An 18520-nucleotide genomic window follows, 5' to 3' on the forward strand; every position below is an offset into this window, starting at 1 on the left:
ATGAATCTGACTATATCCAAAAGGATGAAGGTTCTATCCTTGGCCTCCCTCAGTGGGTTAAGGATCTGGCATTGCCATGGGCTGTGGTGTAGGCCGCAGACACGGCTCAGATCTGGAGTTGCTGTGGCTGAGGTGTAGGCCAGTGGCTACAGCTCTGATTGGACCCCTAGCCTGGGATCTTCCATTCGCTGCAGGTGAAGCCCTAAAAGACAGAGAGGAAGGAAGGAAGGAAGGAAGGAAGGAAGGAAGGAAGGAAGGAAGGAAGGAAGGAAGGAAGGAAGGAAGGAATGAAGAGAGGGAGATGCATTGAGAGAAAAGAATATATCTGAATATATTTTTAATTCTTTTTTTTTTCAAAATGCAATTATTTTACTGAGCTCTAAGACTGTTGTAAATTTCCAAGGTGACACTGGGCCTAAATTTATCTTCCTAACAACCGCAACGACATAATTATAGAAACAGGACACAAGACTGTGGTTGCTTTATAGATAATCGCCACTGCCCTGTGCCATACTGATGCCCATATCATCCATCCTCAATATGAGGGGGCTTTTTTCCCAGTGATCCTCGGCCATGAAGCTGCAGGAATTGTGGAAAGTGTTGGGCCAGGAGTGACCAACGTCAAACCAGGTATTTTACTTTCTGATTCCAATTAAATGAAAATGTCAGAGTATTTCAGGGATAATTCCTGATACAGTCCTGGCTTTGTACGCTATAATTGATCTCTATTTACATACAGGGATGATCTTTTCTGAAGCAAAATTGAGACACACAATCTCTCATAGTCTAAAAATGACACTATTTACAATCAGAATGGTCTAAAACCTGGGAAATATGACCACTTTATTTACATATAGCACTGAGAAACTGTCCTATGAAGCAAAGCTACAAGGTGAACTTAAGCTGAAGCATCCATGGGGACCCAGATGATAAATAATAACCACCTATAAATAAAACAGAAAAGTATTTTAATATTATAAAGAATTTAAAGAATGACATCTCAGAGGTCATTTAAGTGAGAAATACTATCATGTGTCAATGGTAGCTTAAGTGTCTTTTTGGAAGTATTAAGATAAAAGTAATGTGTACATGAAGCATGCCAATGGCTAAAATTAATTACATTTGTAACCAAATATAGCTCATACTGGGATATGAGCTATGTAGTCTTCACTTGTCAGTCAGGATGAGCCATATCATTCTTTCCTCCTCTAATGAGGATGTTCCAAACCAAGATGTATATTAGTATCTTTCCATTCCAAACTAGATTATAGAAACAAATTGCTCTCCAAAAGTTGGCAATGCCATGTCCCAGCTCTGCCACTTACCGCCTGTGCAACCTTAGCCGGTTACGTCACTTTTCTGTAACTCAGCTCAGATTTCTGTTTTCTAAAGTGGGGACAATAACAGTACGCATCTCAAAGGGTTGTTCTGAGAATTAAATAATACATGCAAACAGTTTAGAGTGATGACTAACACATACTTAATGTTTAGCGAATGTTTATCATTACTAGACTGGTTTTCAGAGGTTAAAAGTCATTATTAAATCAAAATTGAATAAAAAATAGAAAAATGTAGAATTTCAGAGTGAACTAAATGGTAAAACAAGGAGATGGTATATAGTTTATTCTCCATATCTAGACTATTGCCCACCTCTCCTATTATATAAGAATGTTTTATTCCATGCAGGATGTTTAGAAATGTAATAAATAATAGTCATGATGTATTAAATAATAGTCATGATACAGAGTGCTACAATCACAGTAGAGACTCTGCACCTGATGGTTTCAATACAAATGTGTTGCTTGACTGCCCAGCAGAGAAAAAATCTTGTGGGTAAAAATATTGTAAATGAACATAAAATCTATACCATTAAAAAATGGTGTTTTCCACCAATTCATCTAATAGAAACTATATGTAACATCTTAAGTATCATCCAACACATGCCTTTTTTTTCTAGGTGACAAAGTAATTCCACTCTACTTGCCTCAGTGTGGAAAATGCAAGTTCTGTCTGAGTCCACGCACAAATTTTTGTGGAAAACTCAAGTAAGCTCTATAAACTATTAGTAAGAGTATAAACTAGTAGAAATATTTTGAATAGTGCAATGGCAATACGTAAAAGGAGTTGAAGAGGTACTTACTTTCTATGCACCAATTTTAGGGATGTACAAGAAATTTGCAAAATCACCCAAACAGACGTGCAATAGAGTGATCACAGCAAGGTTGTAGTTGCAAGTAATTGAAAATAGGGCAGATGTCCATCAATAAGAGACTAGATTAACAAATTGCTATGTAGTAACGCAATGGAATTACTATATAACAATGAGAATGGCTAAACTTGCTCTAAATGTATCAACATAGAATAATCTCATATAATGGTAAGGAAAAGAAGCAAGTTGCTGACACATATATTTATTATTATATATAAGAAGTCATATAGAAAAACAATACCATGTATTATCTATGGTTCACGTGTATGTAGTAAAGATATTTATCTCTGGGATAATAAATGTCAAATTCAGATAATGGCTCCTTCTACATGGGATGACAGGACTGCAATGAGTCACAGTAAAGTAATTCATTCAAGGGCTACATAGATATATAAGCCTTACAGCTAGATTTTGAAGTTAGGCAGCCTGGCTCCAGAATCAAAAATCTTAATTGCCTTATTCTTTACTGAGATTATAAAAATATCTATTTGTCCTTAATGCTAACTGAAACTAGTCATTTCAGAAGCAAAAATTTTACTACTCTTACATCTATTATTGTGTCTCGGTTTCCCCATCTATAAAATGGGGACAACAATAATACCTACTTCACAGGGTTGTTGCAGATATTCAAAAAATGAATACATCCTTTTGCAAGTATTTAATGAAATAATAAATTTTGACACTGACCATCAATTCTTTCCAACATCACAAAAATAAACTATTATGTGTCTTATATTATGTGATGAAAATACATAACACCACTTTAGAAATAGTCCTACAAAAACATAAAACTTGAATCAAATCAAGTATTTAGATCAAAATTATTAGTTTAGAGGAAATAACAAGGATGGAGACAAATCTTAAAACAGATCACAGAAATGTAATCAGAAAAATATAGAGTAAGGAAAATTCTGTAGGACAAATGATGAATGTTTCTTCAACAAAGAAACTGCAGGGGGAAAAACAAGGGAAGAGGTGAGAACCTATAAATTAAAAAATATTTAAGACATATCAACAAATGTAATGTGTGGAACTAAAGGAATAGTTTTTAGAGACACATAATGAAACATTTACAGATGAGATAGTGATGTCTGGGATTTACTTCAAAACAGCCCAACAAGAGGAAGGTAGGTGCTGGTGTGGGGGAGCAGGTAACAGATGAAACTAGATCAGCCATGAGTTGATAATTGCTAAAGCTGGGCGATGATTACACAGAGATTCATTTTGCTGTTCTTTCTAGCTTTATATATGGTTGAGTTTGCCATAATAAAAAAAATTTAATAAGTACACATAAAGCCCTTAAAAAAAGTTCTCGACACATAAGACATATTCAATAAAAAGCATTAATTTTTTAGACTACTTCTGACTATATGTTTAGGTGAAGAGTCTCAAGCCATTTTATCATTTTTTCAATCTACTTTCTCTTTTTTTTTTATCTCTTTTTTTTCCCTAGGAATTTCAGAAATCCTATAGGTGATCAAAAATTAATGGAAGATGAAACCAGCAGGTTTACCTGCAAAGGAAAACCAATTTACCATTTCATGGGGACCAGTACCTTCAGTCAGTACACTGTAGTGTCAGATGTTAATCTTGTCAAAATAGATGATGATGCCAATTTAGAGAGAGTTTGTCTGCTTGGATGTGCATTTTCAACTGGCTATGGGGCTGTAGTCAACAATGCCAAGGTAAATAGTTAATCACCAGGTTGTGTAAAACAGAAGTTATTAAGAGGAGGCAGTGAGATAAAGCAGCTAGAGTTATCTTCAATTCTGGCTCTACCACTTATTGCCTCTGTGATTTTAGGCAAGTTATTTAACCCCTCTACTTCCTCTAACAGTAATATCCACTACAAATAGTTGTGGGGATAATTAAGTCATAGTACATATGTAAGACATCTGGCCCAGAAGCTAGCATATAGTTGGCACCCAGTTCATGCTAACTTCTTTTCCTTTACCAGCACGTTAGATTACAGACTATCCCTGATTTAAATACAGCCCATTTAAATATGTCCCTTAACATTAATGCTCACCCTGGGCAGACTCAGTCAAGAGACAAAGGAACCCCCATCGATCTCCATATAGCCACCCTACTTTCTCCCTGATGCTGCAGATTCCTCTCCCTCAGACTGTAATAAGACATCTCTGCTTCTTATCCTGTTCTTTTGTGGCTTCAATGGAGGGTCTCAGATTGCAGCCCTGATGGTGGCAAGATGTGTCCCTGGAATCCCATGTTAGAATTTAGAAGCATTTACAAAGCTCTTTAACTGAGGTGAGAGAGTTGTCAATATTGCTTGGATTCTTCAAACAACCTCCTTTTTTCAAACTCCTTGACATCAATCTTTATCCCTTGAGTCCAAACTGCAAAATGCAACCAGAGGGGTCTGTTTTTCTTTCCTTCCTTTCCTTCCTTCCCTTCCTTTCCTTCCTTCGCCTCTTTCTATCTCTTCATTCCTTTCTTTCTTCTTTCTTTTTCTTGTTTCTTTCTTTGTCTTTCTTTCTTTCTTTCTTTCGGTATTTAGTTCTTATTATTATTTTACTTGTCCTTTAGTTATTATCGGTCGTGATTTCTCTCGCTCTTCTCTATCTCTTCTTCCTTCTTCCTTCTTCCTTCCTTCCTTCCTTCCTTCTTTCTTTCTTTCTTTCTTTCGGGCCGCACCACCCGTGGCACATGGAGGTTCCCAGGCTAGAGGCTGAATGGGAGCTGTGGCTGCTAGCCTTATGCCACAGCCATAGCAACGTGGGATCCGAGTCACATCTGAGACCTACACCACAGCTCACAGCGACACTGGATCCTTAACCTACTGAGCAAGGCCATGGGTTCAAACCCGCATCCTCATGGATACTCGTCAGGTTCATTAACCATTGAGCCACGACAGAAACTCTAGAGTGGTCTTTCTAAACAACAAATCTGGAGATTCTGTTGCCTTTTTATTATCCTCCTTGCCCTTCAGTATGCTACAGTCATTCTCCCTACTTCTTCCTTTTGTGACTCACTGTTCCCCTGGGCCTGTCCCTCAATCTTTGGGCTCTGGACTGTGGTCTCTGGACTTTTCACATCTGGCTCCCACCAACATTGCCTGGAAAGTTCCCCCACTCCTTCTGGCTGACCTCATTTATTTGTCACTTCCTGTTGGAAACCTACTCTAGCCCCCCAGGCATGCATTAGTATCCCTTCCAGTTTCCCCTAAAATATCTTATTTATCCCTGCCTTCCTTCTTATCACACTATGGAGAAATTTCCCATTTATTTCTCCTTCTTATTAGACTGATTGCTCTGTAAGGGTAAGAACTCTTTCTTGTTCATTATGATAGCTCCAGAGCCTAGCCCTGTGCCTGGCATGTAGTAGGAGCTTAATAAATTTTCAGCAAATTAATGGATAAAGCCAGATTCATGTGCAGCCCCTAAAACGTCTTGATGAGACTTGGTCCTGAGCTTTGCAATCTAAGTATTATTTCTTATCAGGTTACTTAAGAGTTGTTCAGTGTCAAGAAAACAAAGTCAGCCCAACCAAAATAAGAGGCTAATGTAGTAGTCAGAATATCAAGATAGGGCTTTTCATTGAGAATTATATCACCCAATCAGACAGGAATGCTACTCTTGGCTCTCAGAATACTATCTCCCTCTAAATTTCAATGGGCTGTATTTAAATCAGGGATAGTCTATAATCTAAGTGCTAGTAAAAGAAAAGAAGTTAACATGAACTGGGTGCCAAGTATATGCTATATGCCATATCATTCGTCAACAAGAATTAAAAACTATATAAGTCAAACTACAGTCTGAAGGCTTTTGGAAGAAGGGTGTTGTTAGTTGGGTGGAATTAAGACCAATGTGACCTTGGCAGTCAAGCCATATTTTCCTCTAGATAACAACAGAGAAACAGGGAAGAATCATCACTCTTTGCCACAAGCACCACCACATCCTGCCCTTTTCTAGACTCCATACTGACTATCACCTTCTACTAGTCTAGTCTTTTCTCAAGGATATTAACACTAGAGATTCTGCCACAAGTTTCTTTAAATCTGATCAAAGCTTACCTAAGTTCCTAGGACCTGTTCTTCCTGCTATTGAGGAATAGCCAAACCACCTCATAAGATGCTCAAAGAGAAACAGGAATAGATTCAAAGAAGTAAAGTGTCAGTAATTCTAGTCAAAAGGCAAGAGCTTTAATAATGTTTATTTCTGGGAAGAAAAGTGATGCAACAACTTTGGTTAATTATTGAAGACCACCCTATCCCCAGCATCGACAGAACTCCTAGTTCTTTTTAATCTGCTTATATTACTGCCAAATTAATTACATTTTATAGAAAAGTTTAGACGCATGAAAATGTCCTGTAACAGTTTTGTCTGCAGATAGATAATCATCCACTACTTATAGCCCTATTTTTAACTGAGGAGTATTTTTTTTTTTTGTCTTTTGTCTTTTGTTGTTGTTGTTGTTGTTGTTGTTGTTGCTATTTCTTGGGCCGCTCCCGCGGCATATGGAGGTTCCCAGGCTAGGGGTCTAATTGGAGCTGCAGCCACCGGCCTATGCCAGAGCCACAGCAACACAGGATCCGAGCCGCGTCTGCAACCTACACCACAGCCTCACGGCAACGCTGGATCGTTAACCCACTGAGCAAGGCCAGGGACCGAACCCGCAACCGAACCCTCCTAGTCGGATTCGTTAACCACTGTGCCACGACGGGAACTCCTGAGGAGTATTTTTAATGACCACCGCCCCCCAAAACTGCAATTAAAGGCACTATTACACACGGGGGTCCAGTTGTATAACACAATTGGTGCAGCGTATTCAATTTATACACTGGTGTGAGTTATGTACAACTACAGTGTATAGTATTGCTTCAATGAGAAAAATGCATGTCTATTTTTGATGAGCCTGGCAAACTTTTTAATACAATATCTGGAGAGATATATGTGAAAATATACTAAACATATGCCACAGTATCATAGTAAATAGTACATAGTATATATAGAACAATATTCTGAACACTTGCAAAATATATGTTTTATTTTCCCTGAGTAGCAAAAGCCAGTGTAGGTATGCCTAATATCACACATTAAAGTAAAATATATGCATCCTCTCTGTTCCTTAATAATTTTGTTTCCAATTTAGTATATATCAGTACTTCCCTTGGGCACATTTTCTTGTTTCCTTCTGATTATGCTTTAATTCTAACAGTTTCTCATCACCATTAGAAATTATTAATTGAGCATCTCTGTACATTCCTGCCACAATACTACTCCACAAAATAACATATTCTAGCTACCGCAGCTTTATCATCTTCTATGTTTCTATTTAATTTAATGTACAAACATTTATTACAGACCAAACATACAGAAGACTCGATAGCAATATGAAAGATTACATGCCTTCAAAGATTTTAGTCTTTCAAACACATGTGCACACACAAAATCAATCAAGATTCATTCCGGGAGTTCCCATCATGGCACAGCAGAAACGAATTTGACTAGGAACCATGAGGTTGTGTGTTCGATCCCTGGTCTTGCTCAGTGGGTTAAGGATCCGGCATTGCTGTGAGCTGTGGTGTAGGTGACAGATGCGGCTCATATCTGGTGTTAATGTGGCTCTGGCGTAGGCCAGCAGCTGTAGCTCCAATTAGATCCCTAGCCTAGGAACCTCCATATGCCACAGGTGTGGCTCTAAAAAGACAAAAAAAAAGAAAAAAAATCCAAATTTATGATATAGAAAAATCAAAAATTGTGGGCACTAACTTCCAATTGAGGAATCAAGAACTGTTTCATTGAAAAGTGTGATTTCAGTTAGACCTAGAAGTATAGGTTATATTTTAATTGAAGGAAATAAGGTGAAAAACACATCAGGCTGAGGGAACAGCATGAAGTAAAGGATGAGGAAAGGAAACTACTACAGTTTGTTGTGGCTGTAATGCTGAGATTCATGGAGATAAAGTTGGTAGGCAATGGGACCAGAAAATAAAAATCCTTCAATGTCATGCAAAGAAATATGGACTTCAGAGTTCCTGTCATTGCTCAGCAGTGACAAACCTGACTAGTATCCATGAAGACAAAAAAAAAAAAAGAAAAGAAAAGAAAAAATTATAGACTTTGTTACATTTGAATGAAGTGATGATTTGGGATGACTAAGTTAATTTACATTTAGAGAAATATTAGTGGTCATTCAAAACCAATTACAACATTAGTATAACCAAATAAGGCCTATTAGAACAATAGATGTCAAATTACTTGTGATCTATTTTTTTTTTTTTCTTTTTAGGGCCGCACCCTTGGCATATGGAGGTTCCCAGGCTAGGGGTCAAATCAGAGCTACAGCTGCTGGCCTACACTACAGCCACAGCAATGCGGGATCCGAGCCATGTCTGAAAACTACACCACAGCTCATGGCAACACTGGATCCTTAACCCACTGAGCAAGGCCAGGGATTGAACCTGTGTCCTCATGGATTCTAGTTACATTTGTTTCTGCTGAGCCATGATGGGAACTCCACTTGTGATCTATTTTAAAAAGAAACCAATAAACCCTTTAAAATATGTGGGCTTTGGTTTTTGTTCTCATAACATTAAAGGGGAAAGGAGACATTTATTTTCATTTGTTTCTCATGAGCTAATAATTTTAATGTCCTTTAAATATTTCTCCAAAGTTAGCCAGTAATTCAAAACTTTTCAAAGTGGCAGATTCCCCCCATTTAGCTATACCATTTAGTTTTATGACAGTCTTTTTATGTTCCTGTCCCCAAATCACTCTGTCATTTTTTCAAAAAAGTGGGACAAGCTGTTTGAAAAGTTAATTTATAATTTCCTGGCCTGCAGGTCACACCTGGTTCTACTTGTGCCATCTTTGGCCTAGGCGGCATCGGTCTTTCTGCTGTAATCGGTTGTAAAGCAGCAGGAGCTTCCAGAATCATAGTTATCGACATCAAGAATGAGAAGTTTACAAAGGCCAAAGCCCTTGGAGCCACTGACTGCCTCAATCCTAGAGAGCTAGATAAACCCATTCAGGAGGTCATCATTGAAATGACCAATGGAGGTGTGGATTTTGCCTTTGAGTGTGTGGGGGGAGCTGACATCATGGTATGTATATGTTTTACAATAGGATATAGTAAATGTTGCTTATTAATATTAATTAGCATTGATAATATGTGTGTATTAATACATTATTTAATATTAATGTTTGTGTGTATAAGTATGGTTATATAAGCAATAGTTATTAATGTTAGATATTATGTTACATAACATTTAATTTTTGATTTATTTATATATTACTAATTACTACTTAGATTAATGTTATTATTTGTTTACTTACATGAAATTCAGCAAAAAAAATTAAGAGAAAACTTAGGAATGAAAACTTTAAAGAACTGTGACTGTGAGAAGTGAGGAAAAACACAGAAAAGGCAGATTTAGAGGAGGAACTAGAGAGGGTGACTGGTGTCACCTCTACTCCTTACAGCCGGACATATCCCCTTTCATCTTGAAGTAGAGCAAGGAGAGGTTAGCAACCTACAAACAAGCCAGTCTGGCCACTGGATCTCAATAAATGGGCTGCAAAATCGGTCCAAATTATATATGCAAAATTTTCACTTAGAAAAAAATCATCACAATGCAAAATTTAAAACTAAGTCCTTTTTTTCCTAAACACTATAATTCTATATCATTCAGATTTCTTCTCCTTTCAGGACAGGCTATACAATTTGCAGGGCCCTTCTGAGTGTGGGGTCCTGAGCAACTGCACTGGTTGCAGGCTCACATAGCCAGCCCCGTCTGTTCTACTCAAGAAAGTGGGGTAAAGACCCAATGGCACAGACAGCATAGGGAGAAGCTAGACTACAGAGTGTGCAGCCTAATTCACCAGTGAATATTCCCCTAATGCATGTCTGCTCAAAGACACTAAGTTGAGTTTTGTTTTGTTTTGCTTTAATAAGATAACCAAAGAATTCACCAACTAAATCTTCTGCCTATGGAGCCTTCTTATTTCATTAGTGGGAGGTGTGAAGTAGTTATAACACTCTTCCCCTTTATTTGACCTTCATTCAGCCTGGCTCCTAAAACTCCTCTAGGGAGGGTAAAAAATGAATTCTTTATTTCCATCTCCCTGGAGCAGGCTTCACCAATTCTTTCCCTTGTTTCTCACCTGACATGGAGACTGGGAAGAGCTGCAGAGAGCAGCACGCTGCCCTTCTGGGTCCTTCCTCTCAGAACCATTTCATTGTAATAATGTAACTCATTAAAAAAGAATCTGGCAGGTAACAGCACTTGATAAATGTTAGCTAACTGAAATTCGTGCAGTAAGGGTTCTTTGTCCTGCACTGCTCTTGCATCCAAAACTTCAGGTCCTGCTTTCTGAACTGTCCTTGACAACTGCAGCCTGCAGTGCACCACATCCATCCCTCCATTGCCCACAGCTCTCATGTTTCACTAACACTGAAGTTCAACCTATTTAACCTTATTTCTCAAGTACAGAGATCCTCAAAACTGGCTATACTTTAGAAGTGTCTGAGGAGTTGTTGTTTTTCAGTATCAATGAATTGACTCGTACCCAGGATATTTTCATGCATGGGTACCACTATTTTTTAAGTTTCTCAAGCCGAGAACCACTGATCTAAAATTTATCAGGTTCTAACTTATTTATTACACCAAAAAACATATTTTAAATTATGGGAGAGAATTACACTAGGGAATCCAAATAAAAAAAGATGGGTTTATTTAGTCACAAAAAGATGAGCTACCTACTCTTCCACCAAAAGTTTCTATAACTAGGGAAAGGTAAATTTCTAGGTTGTGGAGTAATAGGTATGAACTTGATTTCAGTGACTTATAATGCTCTAAAGCAGCCTAAAGAAACTAAAAGAACAATTAGAAATTTACAGTAATGGATACTTTTATAATATTTAAATAATTCAAAATAATTCTCATCAAAAGTTATCTGAGTTTAGTAAACAGAACCTATATTTGCATATAATAGCCATTTAACTAAGTTATAATTATGGAGGCTAACTCCCTCTTGGAGAAAAGCTCAGAAATGTAGAAAAGGGCAATAGGAAAAGCATTAAACAAACAAAAATTAGGAATAATATAAGCAGCTACTTTAAGGCCACAAGCAGTGCCTGTGGTCTTTTCCCCTCTCCATGTATCTCTCTGTACACTATGCATTAAACAAAGATATTTCTGACATATAAGAAGGGTAGAAAGTAGAAATGTTGCTATTTAGAAATGTTAGGAGTGCTTGAATTTCCTACTGTAGCGCAGTCGGTTAAGAATCTGACTGCAGCAGCTCAGGTTGCTGTGGCGGTGCGGGTTCGATCCCTGGCCTGGTGCAGTAGGTTAAAGGATCTGGTGTTGCTGAACCTGTGGTGTAGGTCACAGGTGTGGCTCAGATTCAGTCCATGGTCTGGGAACTTTCATATGCTGAGGGTGTGGTCATTAAAGAAAAAGAAAGAAAAAGAAAATATTAGGAATTCTTAAAACCACAAATAAACACATATTCAAATAAATATTTCAGAACACATTCTAAAAGTTCTAGGTCACTGCGTTTTCCATCAATAGTAAGACAAAGAGAGAGAAGAGGGAGAGAATTTAATGTTCCTCAGATTGCTTCATTCATAGTGATTTATCAGTGATGGAAAGAAATGATATTCCTATTGGGGATTTTTTTGTATAAGTCAAAATTGCCTCAACAGGTTGGAAACAAGTTGGCCAATGACTATGGCCAAGGAAAAAGTTCAAGTTCACATTTTTCTTCTATAATATTAGTCTCAAAAGATTTTAAATGTTCAACCATACTATAGGGCTTCTATGTGGAATGGAATCTACAAGTTTATGTCTTTCTTAAACTTATTTACCTTTTCAAACCTTGGCATTTTTTATTTTTTTTCCTTTTTAGGGCCACACCTGCAGCATATGGAAATTCCCAGGCTAGGGGTCAAATTGGAGCTACAGCTGCAGGCCTATGCCACAGCTTACGGCAATGTCAGATACTTAACCCAGTGAGTGAGGCCACAAATCGAACCTACATCCTCATGGTACCAGTCAAGTTCTTAATCCACTGAGGCACAATGGGAACTCTGATCCTTGGCATTTTTGTATTAACCCCAAACTTGCAGTAGGTTAAGATAACAGTATTTTCCCTTTCTCTCATGCAACTCCCCTGGGCCCCTGTCTTCCATGTTGTGACTCAGCACTCAAGGAAGTTCAAATTTGTGGTTTCACAGTCTCAACATGAGGTCCTCTCAGTTGCTACAGCAGAAGGGACAGCTGGCAGGCTGCTCACTGGCTTTTCCATTTTAGCATCACTTCTGCCCATAGTCCAGAACTAGTCATGGGACTCTACCTAACTCAAGAGAGCTAAAAAATGTATGGAAGCAAATGAAATGTTTGATGAGTAGCAGCCAGTGTCACTTTCTGTTTAAACGTTTTGCCCTCAATTTTAAATAGCATTTATTTTAATTTATCCTACATGGAGATCTACTAAGTTTACAGGTTTTTTTTTATGCCTCATTTTTAGGCTCTAGTGAATACTTACTCAGTCTGTCATCATGACTTAAAAAATTTTGATCCTGTGCCCCTGGAAATGCAAACATTTTCTTATATACCATTGTAGATGGTCAAAAACTTGTGGATGCAAGTTTATAATATCATCTATAGATCTTTCCTTAACCTCACATATGTGAATTTTTCTTGATGTACAATATACATTCTAGATTCAACATAACTGGGGTATTAAACAGGGTAAAAATATGTTTTGTTTCTTTTTAATACCTTTTTAAATGACATTCAAAATTTTATTGGATATTCTATCTGAAACAAAACACTGACACCTCAAATCTCAATCCACAATATTACGACCTCATTAGCTAGAATCCCGTTATCTGTATGCAGAGTTGTATACGTTTTCACTAAAGCATTGTACATACCCACACTGGAGAGTTCATGTTCTACTCCTGTACTTACTCAGCTAAGCCTTTTTGTTTGACCTTCCAGAGAGCTGCCCTGGACAGTGTAACAGCAGGCTGGGGATTATGTACTATCATTGGAGTCAACGTTGGTGATGGTGGATTGCGTGTTTCTGCAGTAGAGCTAATAATGGGCCGTACTCTAAATGGAACAACCTTTGGTGGTCAGGTTTTTTTTCTTTTAATTTTCTTCATCGTAGCACTCAAATTCTAATAATGAAGATTATTGAAAGGAAAGGAAAATAATTTGCTGTTTAAATATTGAGTGCCTAGAACATATCTGAAGACTACATTAAAGCTATTTTTTCTCTTAGTTACTTGAAAGTAAACGGAGTTTGTATAGAAGGGTAAATTGCATTAAAATGGACCAATATAAAGGAACAAAAGGCAAACCTTTATCAAACTGAGATAATTCCTCATCTAGAAATAGAAAATAATCTTAAATTTTTCTTATGAAGAAAAAAAATTAATAGATAAAAGTACAAAAAATTAAAGATGGTGGGGGGATAATCTATTTGAAGCAATCCAAGTCCGACCTAATAATTTCATTTATTTGACAAACACTGATTAAACTACCTCTTCATATGAAGCATGATGTCTTTATTTGGTATTCTGGCCACTTACAGGTTGGAAAGGTACTGATTCTGTCCCAAAGCTGGCTGCTGACTATAAGAATAAGAAATTCAATCTGGATGCACTGGTGTCTCATACCCTCCCTTTTGACAAAATCAATGAGGCATTTGACCTAATGTATCAAGGAAAAAGGTAATTATCAAACAGATGGGTAAGTAGCCTGAAAAATCTTTATGATGATCCTATTTTCATTTGATGGTAAAAACTAACCAGTTTGCCTTTTCTGATACTTTACACATCATCAGAAGTACTCAATGTCCTTAAAAGATTAAACAGTGGCCATTTGGAGAAAAGAAAAGCTTCCTACTCTATTTCCATAATGTACATGGCTATTACTGTTCCAAGGTAGAGTTGTGGTATAAATTGACACATATTTTCTCTTTCAAAATAATAGTTGTTAACTCATTTGGGGTTGTCCCTAGAAAGAGAGACTTCTATAATGTGTCAGGTTCCTCTGGTACAATATATTCCTGGGTCCAAAATCATTGTGGGGTTATTTGACACAGAATACTCACTCCAGGCCCTTCATTATCAGAATCAGGTGAAAATCATGAGGATGTGAGCAGTGAGTGGCAGGTGTCAGATACTCAAAGGATGTCCCAACTCTCTCACTCTCCTGCTTTGTCATGAGTGTCCTATAAGTAATTGTGACCCACAATTTTAGCTGTATTATGCTTCCTTGGCATATACCCTGAGAACTGATTCATAGAAATGTCCCAAAGGGGATCCCAAGTAATCTGGGAGTGGATAAGACCAGAATCAATGATTTGGTTAAAATAATCAACAACAGTGTTGGTCAACAGAAACAAAGGACAAAACACCAAGAACAGTGTTGCATAGAGGAGATGAAAAAAGGCAACAAAAATAAAAGACATCACAAAAGAGACAGGGAGAAAACATATAGTTAAATGACAGGAGTTTGAAGCAGAGAATAAATGTTACAAAAGGAGTCCCTGGTGTGAGCACCCAGGATACTTTCTGAGGAAGAAACCTGAGAAAATATCTCTACTGGTATGAACTTCATAATTTGCAAATGAGATAGCCAGAATATACGAAAAAGAAATTCAATAAAAAGAAAAGAAATGATCCCTGCCCTATGTAGTAAGGGAAATTTTCTTTGCAGTCAGGAGCAGACTCTGTATTTTCACTTCAAGCCAAGAGGCTCAAAGATTTGGAAAGAGATAGCTTAAGAGAAAAGAATGTGTGAAGGAGAAATTCCTGCATGAACTTCTGCAAACAGAAATAATCAGTTATGTGACTTGATGTGAATTATATAGAGAAGAATTACCAGTTGAGGGATTCTTGGCTAAAGTCTAATCCCTTTAAAATAAAGATTTGTCCTTGGAGAACAACCTTGTGATTTCAGTTGGGCAGGGAATGGATGCCTAGAAAACAAGCGGTAAGGACCATAGAGTGGGAATGTCAGAGGAAAACAAATCCCCCAAACCTGTTTCCAAACTTTGCATACCCAGAAGAAGCAAGTCTGGTGGAGAAACAAAGTCTGAAGTCTCACGTAAGGCCCAGGATTATAAGGCAAACTACCAGGCAGACACCATCATATCTCTTTTCACAAGGAAACCTGAGGAAAAACTGGAAAGGTAAAAATTGGACAATTTTGTTGATAATGAAGAAAAAAACAGGAAGAAAAGAGACATAAAGTTGCATAAAGAGAACCAGTTTTAGAACACTCCCTGCAGAATAACAAGAAAGAGTAAAACCATAAATACACTTGGAAAAAAAACAAAGAGATTAAAAAGAAGAGACTCAGGGAGTTTCTGCTGTGGCTCAGTGGATTAAGAACCTGACTAGTATCTGTGAGGATGCAGGTGTGATCCGTGGCCTTGTTCAGTGGTTAAGGATCCAGTGTTGCCACAAAATGTGGCACAGGTCACAGATGCGGCTTGGATCCTGAGTTGCTGTGGCTGTGGTGTAGGCTAGAAGCTGCAGCTCTGATTTGACCCCTAGCCTGGGGTCTGATTTGACTTCCTTATGCTAAAAGTAAGGTTGTAAACAGAAAAAAAAATAATTTAAAAGTTTAAAATTTTTAAAAATTAAAAAAAAAGTCTAATTTAAAGAACAGAACACAGGGAGCGGGGAGAAAAAGGAGAAACTCAGGAATTCCCGTCGAGGCGCAGTGGTTAATGAATCCGACTAGGAACCACGAGGTTGCGGGTTCAGTCCCTGCCCTTGCTCAGTGGGTTAACGATCTGGCGTTGCCGTGAGCTATGGTGTAGGTTGCAGATGCAGGCTCAGATCCCGAGTTGCTGTGGCTCTGGCGTAGGCTGGTGGCTACAGCTCCGATTAGACCCCTAGCCTGGGAATCTCCATATGCCGCGGGAGCGGCCCAAGAAATAGCAAAAAAAAGACAAAAAAAAAGGAGAAACTCAGAAGTCAAACCAAAGAACCACCTAAACAGAAATCTAAGGAGTCAGACAGAGATGCAAGACCAGGAGTTCAGGCTGAAATGGATAAAGAATATGAGAACGATGAAAAGAGGCACAGAAGACTAGATTCTAGCTACCAAAGAGAGATCTGAAGAAAAAGAATCTGAAAAAGTAAAACCACAAGTTTCTGATTGGAAAGCTAAGCATGAAAAGTTCTGGAAACTGGAAGTCCAAGATCAAAGTGCCAGCAGGGAAAAAGAAGAGATGCAAAACTACATCTAAAGACCCAACTGAATCAAATTACCCATGACATTTTTCACAGAAGTAGAACAAACAATCCAAACATTTATATGGAACAACAAAAGATCCAGAATCGCCAAAGCAATCCTGAGAAACAAAAACCAAGCAGGAGGCATAACTCTCCCAGACTTCAAGAAATACTACAAAGCCACAGTCATCAAAACAGTGTGGTACTGCTATCAAAACAGACAGACAGACCAATGGAACAGAATAGAGAATCTGGAAATAAACCCGGACACCTATGGTCAATTAATCTTTGACAAGGGAGGCAAGAACATAAAATGGGAAAAAGAAAGTCTATTCAGCAAGCATTGCTGGGAAACCTGGACAGCTGCATGCAAAGCAATGAAACTAGAACACACCCTCACACCATGCACAAAAATAAACTCCAAATGGCTGAAAGACTTAAATATACGACAGGACACCATCAAACTCCTAGAAGAAAACATAGGCAAAACACTCTCTGACATTAACAGCATGAATATTTTCTCAGGTCAGTCTCCCAAAGCAATAGCAATTAGAGCAAAAATAAACCCATGGGACCTCATCAAACTGAAAAGCTTTTGCACAGCAAAGGAAACCAAAAAAAAAAACAAAAAGACAACTTACAGAATGGGAGAAAATAGTTTCAAATGATGCAACCGACAAGGGCTGATTCTCTAGAATATATAAACAACTTATACAACCCAACAGCAAAAAAGCCAATCAATCAATGGAAAAATGGGCAAAAGACCTGAATAGACTGTTCTCCAAAGAAGATATACAGATGGCCAACAAACACATGAAAAAATGCTCAACATCGCTGGTTATAAGAGAAATGCAAATCAAAACTACCATGAGATATCACTTCACACCAGTCAGAATGGCCATCATTAATAAATCCGCAAATAGCAAGTGCTGGAGGGGCTGTGGAGAAAAGGGAACCCTCCTACACTGTTGGTGGGAATGTAAACTGGTACAGCCACTATGGAGATCAGTATGGAGGTACCTTAGAAAACTATACATAGAACTACTATATGACCCAGCAATCCCACTCTTGGCATGTATCTTGTCAAAACTTTCCTTAAAAAAGACACATGCACCCGCATGTTCATGGCAGCACTATTCACAATAGCCAAGACATGGAAACAACCCAAATGTCCATTGACAGATAATTGGATTAGGAAGATATGGTGTATATATACACAATGGAATACTACTCAGCCATTAAAAAGAATGACATAATGCCATTTGCAACAACATGGATGGAGCTAGAGAATCTCATACTGAGTGAAATGAGCCAGAAAGACAAAGACAAATACCATATGATATCACTTATAACTGGAATCTAATATCCAGCACAAATGAACATCTCCTTAGAAAAGAAAATCGTGGACTTGGAGAAGAGACTTGTGGCTGCCTGATGGGAGGGGGAGGGAGTGGGAGGGATCAGGAGCTTGGGCATATCAGACACAACTTAGAATAGATTTACAAGGAGATCCTGCTGAATAGCATTGAGAACTCTGTCTAGATACTCATGTTGCAACAGAAGAAAGGCTGGGGGGAAAATGTAATTGTAATGTATACATGTAAGGATAACCTGACCCCCTTGCTGTACAGTGGGAAAATTAAAAAAAATAAAAATAAAAATAAAATAAAGACCCAACTGAGACAAAAGTAGCTCAAACCAAAACAGTTATGTCTCTAAGACCCATGCTCTAAGGTGCATTCAGTGCAGACAATATCTGAATGACCCCAAACTAGAATATGAACAGCATCCCCCTGATGCAATGGATGAGATAAAGCTGTTGACAAATAAAAGAATGTCTATCTTCGATGGTAATGAACCTGGCTTTGAGAGGCTCTTCCCCCAACCAAACTGACATGCTTCCGTATGTACTGTAAATGTGGTCACCTGATCAACACCAGCCTCATTAAGAAGAATGTCAAACTCTTCTGGTCCAGCAAAATCAATATATGATGACAACTCATCTCTTAAAAGTAGTGTTAATGGCAAAATTCTTGGCCCCATAAGTGAATGGTGAATCACTGGCTTTGACAGAGGTAAAAA

At 38.0% G+C, this 18520-nt stretch overlaps 2 protein-coding genes across 4 annotated transcripts in view; one reads left to right on the forward strand and one right to left on the reverse strand.

The window, feature by feature from the left end:
* Nucleotides 1–18520, reverse strand: part of C10H4orf17 (chromosome 10 C4orf17 homolog) — a 365717-nt gene that overhangs the window by 326707 nt on the left and 20490 nt on the right. The gene's annotated exons all lie outside the window — the stretch shown is intronic.
* Nucleotides 1–18520, forward strand: part of ADH4 (alcohol dehydrogenase 4 (class II), pi polypeptide) — a 28584-nt gene that overhangs the window by 4615 nt on the left and 5449 nt on the right. The window contains exons 3-8 of the mRNA XM_047799473.1: nt 489–630; nt 1958–2045; nt 3663–3894; nt 9015–9275; nt 13182–13317; nt 13780–13918. Of these exons, the coding sequence (XP_047655429.1) occupies nt 489–630; nt 1958–2045; nt 3663–3894; nt 9015–9275; nt 13182–13317; nt 13780–13918 (998 nt within the window). The remainder of the gene's footprint in view (nt 1–488; nt 631–1957; nt 2046–3662; nt 3895–9014; nt 9276–13181; nt 13318–13779; nt 13919–18520) is intronic.

Source organism: Phacochoerus africanus, chromosome 10 (genome assembly GCF_016906955.1).
Source record: "Phacochoerus africanus isolate WHEZ1 chromosome 10, ROS_Pafr_v1, whole genome shotgun sequence".
In the NCBI taxonomy this organism is placed as follows: domain Eukaryota; kingdom Metazoa; phylum Chordata; class Mammalia; order Artiodactyla; family Suidae; genus Phacochoerus; species Phacochoerus africanus.